Source organism: Ambystoma mexicanum, chromosome 11 (genome assembly GCF_040938575.1).
Source record: "Ambystoma mexicanum isolate Mex_15411 chromosome 11, UKY_AmexF1_1, whole genome shotgun sequence".
Taxonomy (NCBI): domain Eukaryota; kingdom Metazoa; phylum Chordata; class Amphibia; order Caudata; family Ambystomatidae; genus Ambystoma; species Ambystoma mexicanum.
This window is the reverse complement of record NC_090934.1, coordinates 841,495,140-841,502,167: the sequence shown is the minus strand read 5'-3', so window position 1 is coordinate 841,502,167 and position 7,028 is coordinate 841,495,140. Positions and strand designations below refer to the sequence as shown.

At 44.4% G+C, this 7,028-nt stretch overlaps 1 protein-coding gene across 1 annotated transcript in view; it reads right to left on the bottom strand.

Annotated features, from left to right (window-relative positions):
- Positions 1-1,063: 1,063 nt before the first annotated feature.
- LOC138504783 (circularly permutated Ras protein 1-like) overlaps positions 1,064-7,028 on the bottom strand; it is a 792,342-nt gene continuing 786,377 nt past the window's right edge. Inside the window, exon 17 of the mRNA XM_069625266.1 lies at positions 1,064-1,541. Coding sequence (XP_069481367.1) covers positions 1,452-1,541 — 90 coding nt within the window. The 3' untranslated portion in view covers positions 1,064-1,451. The remainder of the gene's footprint in view (positions 1,542-7,028) is intronic.

The following is a 7,028-nucleotide window of genomic DNA, read 5'->3' as shown; positions in this document are numbered from 1 at the left end:
TGGTTTCATTCTCCTCATCCTTCCCAGTATCACTCCTTTCAAGTATCAAGACGCATCGCTGTCCAGACCATAATCTCTGCTTGATCATCAAATATGTTATATCATCATTATAACTGGATAGACTGATGGAGATATAGACATGGTACTTCCAATCTCATCCCATTTTTCAACAATGCCATTAGTTGTTCTTTCCTAATCCTCAATAGATCAGATCTGTTACCTACCCCTTATGCACTCGAGGCTGTAGAAGGAACTGAAAGTGCAACATCCTTTGTTGGTCTGAGTCGATGTTGATCACTGTGGTGCAATACCTTGGCATGTACAATTACCGGTGCACATGCTCTGATGAGACCAATGACAGAGATTGTGGAACGTGGATTGGACGATACTTTCAATTGGCCATGTTAAATCATGGAATCCCCAGTGCACAGAGCAAGTGCTGCTGTAGATATGAAAAGGCCATGAGCTGAACATCGCTCCCTGTCTCTGGCACTTAGATGATGCTGACATGTTGTCCAAATGTGTCTTTCATTCACTGACAGATCTATAACTTGCCTCCACAAATTTCTGCTGCTTTCTTCAGCCAAATTCATGTAAGTATTACTCTCCCAAAAGCTGCACTTGGGGATTACTAGCTCCTCCTCCCAGGTTTTCCAAATAGAATGGATCTCATCCACTCACTTTAAGAGGCAGAGAACTTCTGGTGTGTTACCCACCTGAATCGCTGATGCTTTCTCCTGATTCGCTGCTGCTTCCTCCCACCAAAGTTACACAAGTGTGACTCCCACTCCAGTTTGCCTCATGGATCCATAGCTCCTCCTTCTCCTCCTCCCACGTGTCACCTGTTGTCCCATGTACTGTCCACTAACTTCAAGAAATGAACACTCGCTGGTTGATCATTCACCTCTCTAAATATCTGCAGCTTTGTTCCACCAAAATCACACAAGAATAACTCCCCGACAAGCGGTGAACATTTACTGTGACCAGCCTTTTAAAGTAAGCATAGTTGAAACAGTTTTTTCTGTGAGTTTAAAGTGACAAAATGGAGACTTACATCACAATGTTCTGATAGGCATATTTATTTATACAACTATCCTGGTAGTAATTACTAATAGCTGATACAGTTTATGATAGATATATTCTACAAGTCTGCAGTGTATAGTATCTTTCTTATGACATTCAATATAAACAGTTTTTCCACAACATCCTCTGTGATACCCCCACCCCTTCACACCAATGATATCCTCCACCAACCACTATGCTTAACATGAAGGAACTAGGATGGACAGTTGGGGCAATGTTATCTTGCTCAATGAGCTTGCTGACCAATACGGTGTCTAAAACACATGCCTCTGTCTCCTTGTGAAAAAAAAGCTTGACTAGAAATGTGCCGTTTGCTGTCCATACGGTCTTCCACTGGCTACTGGTTTGAAGCCATGGCCCAGGTTGGCTTAGTTCTTGGTCTTGTTTGACTTGCGTAGCATCTTGGTTTTGGCATTTTTCATCCTAAAAATGGCATTCATCATCTCATCTGAAAACCCCTGCAGAGACAGGAAAGAAATGAAACAGATTATTGTCACTCACGGTTGTTATATTAAGAGAGACATTATTTCACTGTGTCCTGAACACAGAGGAGCTCATGTTCCTCCTGTGCATTATTTGATGGTGGCGACCTGGTACGTTTGAACTCAGGCATAGCCATGTCCCTGCTGCCAGATTTTCATCATTTGCAAAGCGGTGCAGAGTTTAAAAGTGAAGGGCAAAAGGATGGCGTACACATGTGTATGCCGCCTTTTGTCCTGCAGTTTTGCACTCCCCTGTGCAAGGCAAGTAAATGCTGGCTGGCAGTGTTTACTTTTAATTGTGAGCACCACTTGCCATGCTCGCATAGCAAGCAGCACTCACTATTACACTTAAACCCTGCCCAACATGCTTACATGGCAACCAATGTTGAAAATTACTACTAAACCCTTCTGGACATGTGATCACGTTTGGCAGGGTTTCACTTTAATTGTACATGCTGTTTGCCATGCAAGAATTGCAGGCAACATGTACAATGGATCCGTATGGGGTCTGCCTGGTTTATGCTGGTGCATTAATCTGCCGGACCAATTAGGGATCTCCAGCATATGTGCCGTGAAAATCCATGCTGGCGCCGGAGAGGAAGGAAGGTGACGGAAATGCAAGTTGCGTTCCGGCCCTCCTCTGTGCCATACACATTCTTGAAAATGCACGGTGGCCGTCAATGAAAGGAGAAGAAGCCATACCCAAGGCCTTTATTGCTTTTATTAACGTTATGACTCTGATGAAAAAATGAACACGAGGACAATTTGGTCCATGTTGCATCTGATGATGTGTGTATTATCAAAGAGCCAAATGTTTAACTTGGACTTAAATGAAAGGGTAACATATTTTACCTGGACCTCTATGAAATAGTGAAATATTCCAGATGGCTCCTAGTCAAGGAAATCATTAGCTCACCTTGATCTTGAGCCGCTCTCACCAGAGTGTTCCCCTACCTGCAAAAGATCTGTACTCCCGTCTCACCAATTGCCTATCCATTATCGATCGAGGGATTGCTTGCACGGCCTCTAGCTCAACTCCTCTAAAACTGAGGGGATCTTTTTCCTGGCCCTCAATGCCCACCACTTATCCCCCTCTCCTTTATCTTTTCTACTCGACTTCCATGCCTAATCAGCCAATGCTTGCATTCTGGGGTTCGATTTGATCATGAAATTAAACATCCATTGTTCATCACTTCCACACCTACAAATACCAGGTTTAACCTCCTGCACATCTATCGAATCTCTCCCTACTTCACCTTTCACTCCACCAAAACACTCAGCAGCACCTTGGTCCTTGGAAGGCTGGATTAGGGCTCAAGCCGCCACCTGGGACTCTATTCCATTGCTCCTCACAGTAAGGTACTTAACTTTGGTACTTATGAACTTCAAAGTCCCATGATTCTCACCCACTTCTGAGCACCACCACCAAGGTGTCATGCTTAACTATGAAAAACCACCCCTAATTCAAATTCCTTCTTCTTGTATTTAAACCTATCGGGGTGACACCACTGTCCATCCATCGGGATCCATATACCCTTCACACTGCATGCTCCCAAGCTCTTCTCTGCCTAAATGTCCCTGCAGAATTCTGCACTGCGGTCCACTTTTCGCACTGTCATCCCGGCTCCCTACCCCTGGAACTCCCTGTCCCCTGAATTAAGGACATCCAACAGTGGCTGGCTTCTACATTACCTTTAGAACCATTTTCACTTTCTTTCCCAGGAGGGAGAGAGTCTTGGAATGCATTAATCCCCAATCCCTTGGTAATCCCCATGCATGGTCATCATTGGATTACATATCTCTAAGACTCTGGAACTAGAAATATTTTTAATGTTGGTCTTGTGAGGTACTCATTGACTGTGCCAGCTTCCTCCCAATGTCTGTTTAATGTAGTAATGACGACATCATGACCCTGTAAAGCACACAGCAACCGGAATGCTCCAGCTATCAAGTGGGCCTCATTACAAGTTTGGCTGTATTTCGGCAGTAAATCCGCCAGAATACTGCCAAATGAAATTACTCTTAACACCACTTGGCCCTGAAGATTTATTGGGGGATTACAAGTAGCGCTAGGGTGATGTAAATCCCCAATTTTGGAGTCCTTTGGGCTCCATGAGGATATCTGCAGAATTACCCGACACCTTACAACCAAACCTATAGTACGGTGGCGTGGTAACGCAGCGTTAAGGGAATTACCGCCACGTTGCCACTGTTTGTTTCCACACTGCTGCACTTGTAATGAGGCCCATATGTACCCTTTCTATATTGCCTCTGCCTGACGTAGTTTTCATTTTCAATAAATAAATACAAAATGATCTTTTAACGCAGCACTTCTTGGGAGATTAGCACGTTTTACAAGCGTCTGTTCAGTTCAAAGGGTGAACTACTTCACATGGCAATGAGGATAGGGAACTTTTTTAAGGGTTAAACTATTTAATTTAACCTCTAACAAAGGGGTTATTGTTTCGATACGTCATCAACTGGAGGAGTACACCTTTTCTCATAGCTTCTGATCGATGTGTGTACTGAATTTGGTGGTGATTTCTATTGTATGACCTCTTCGAGGGATGTGCCTTCATTAAGGGGTGAATTATTAAATGTGCTCTCGATTTGAGGGCAAACATATTTTACACCCATGTGGCCCGTGAGCAAAGGGTGCTTTTTCACAAACTCCTAATATAGTGATCTGTGTTCGAGGTGTGAATGGATAAACATGGTCACTTGGAGTGATGTGAAAAATGGGATGTTGTACCTGATCGAGCGGGGAAATGTTTCACATTTGAGCAAGATGTTAAATGTTTTACGCTTCCTCTGATGAAGAGATCACGTATGCCATGTGGCCTCTAACCGAGGAGTAAAATATTTTGAATTACCTCTAATCTTGGGGGCACAGAGTAGTCTCACAAATGAAGGGGTGCATTGGTTTACATTGACTGCGATGAAAAGTTTAATATTTCAACTAACCTGTTATTGGCAGATCATCTTTCCCAGTGGTTTCTTGATGAGATGTAGAATTTTGAAAAATGTGCTCTACTTTTGAAGTTGAACATTAGCCACTTATAGGTAACAGAAGTAGCACATGACCCCCAAATCAAGGGTTGTATTGCCCCCCATGAAGTCAGATGAAGGAACTGTTTTAGTTTTTTGGGTCAATCATGCGAGTGAGCCTCTGCACATGTATATTTAATATATTAGGTTGCTGCTTACTATACTATTGCACATATTTGGAAGAGTTTAGCCTCATACTACCAGAATCCTCCCCAATATGTCTGGGTGCTACAAACTACGACAGGGTGCTGCTGTGACCAATTGATTACTGCTCTGCTTTAGTACATGGATGAGAAAGGGCTGAACTCCCTACACAGCCCCCACACTACTACTAGGCCCAGCTGAATGGCATACCTCCTTCGCCATGTGTGGTAGAGCAGGCTGAAGGTAGGCTACACCTTTAGGATGGGTGCGAGATGACAGTAGCAACTCAAACACAAGTACAATGATTGCAAAATAAAAGAATGTCTAATCAAGGTTCTAAAAAATATAGACTTTTAATCAAACAATAACATGCAATCAACTAACTGAACCACTAGCAAATTCCACCCGTGTACAGAAAACCCAGAAAATGCAGACTGTTGTAGAATAGCCCTATCGGTAGATGAGCAGGGGTGCTCAGGCACTTAATTGGTACACTGTCAATCAAGAATGTTGTAGACGAAAAGGGCAATGGAGGGGCTTAAAAGTTACTATGTTCCCAAAAGCTGACCTTCACAGTAGCTTATGGTCGTCTTTGGTTACTCAACAATGTAATTCCAGATTTCCAAGAGCTTCCTGAGGTGGCGATTCAGTGTCTGGTTGGTGAGTTGGTTAAATGGGTCCAACACAAGTTGCTTTCCATGCCGCAACAACATGTGGCATGAAGAAGCTTGGGTCAGTCCGGTGATCGCCAGGTTGGTATAGCTCACAAGCAGTTTAATTCAGGATTCAGGGCCCAGATATGTTCCTTGGATTCTGGGTTGCCTTAGCGCCAATCCAGAATCCAGATTCACCAGGGACAAGGGGAGTCCTTCTGTTCCACACTCTCACTCCAGGGAGTTTGGCTGGCACCTACCAGGGATCCTTCACCTCCAGTGAACAGGATCCTGCTTCCAGTGCGGCCATTAGAGGAAGACCTTGGTCCAGCTGCAGTCTGCAGTAGTCACCCCCCACTGTTCCCTGGCGAAAGTAAGGGGACAGAGCTCTCCTCTGCCTTTGATGCCATCTGTCTTCACCTCTCTCAACAGAGGTCTCCAAGTGTATCCTCCTCCTTCTATTGATGTTGCAAATATTAATTAAATAATGCAGGGGGTAAGAGGGTGCCCCTCTCCTTTTAAAGGCAAAATGCTACAGGGGATTGGTCCAAAGCAAGCCTGCTGTAAGGGGCCCAATCCTGTTGTTGTAACAAGTGCCCTTTTCCATTTGACATCACACCCAGAGTGACTTGCTCGCAGGAAATGGTGGGGCCAGGAAAAAGGCATAGATTCCTAACAGAAAGTAAAATGGTGAAACCCCTCTTCAGACCCATCTTCCCACTCTGGCTATTCTAGCTTCACCCCTTACCAGGCCTGCAGGCTTCAAGGGCATTCCAGTGATCAGCACCATGCTCAGTGCTGCATCTGAAGCACAGTTCCCAGGAGAACTCAGCGGATCGTCCTGGCTATTTGTTCCACAACATAACTGTGGAGACATTCTGAGAGCTGCTAACAGGGCTGGCACTGGTGTGTATTCAATCACTGTGGCTTATAACGGTGGGCTCTTACCAGTCACCATGCCACAACCAGGCATGACTTATTGTTAGAGTTTTACATGCCATCAGACTGATTAAGGCAGACTGATATAATTTATATTGGTGGTGCAGAAGTTAAATTGCTACCGCTGCCTGAAATTATGTGGTTTAGCAGCTGTCAGGGATGCACAGATGACATTTCAACCTGCTCTTTGACACATCACAGCTGTTGATGTCATGCCAGTAGACTAGTTCGAGTAAGGCACCTGTGTGCACTTTAATTTTGGCATGGAGCATTTTGAAAGGGGGCTCTGATTAGCAGACCTACCTTTCAGAAACAGAATTGCCTGCATCATTTTATGGTAATCAAAATACAGCCAGGGCATTCACACCCTCAAAGGTTGAACTCTGTCACGCCTGCACAGTATGCCAGGTTTCTATCAAATGAGGCAGAAAGCAGATCGCTATACCGTTTTACTGTCGAAAACACTAGAGTACAACCTATCGTGCCAGACTGCAATGTGCCAGGGGTACCAGTCAACATGCCATGGTGCTGTCTAAAATGCCATAGTACCTACCAATATACCTGAGAATTTCTTGCTACACCGGAGTTCCACAGAATATGCCAGTGTGCTGCCTAACAGACTTTTAATATTCCAAGGGTGTGGTCCAATTGTCCAGGGTGCTGCTCAATGGTGCCAAAA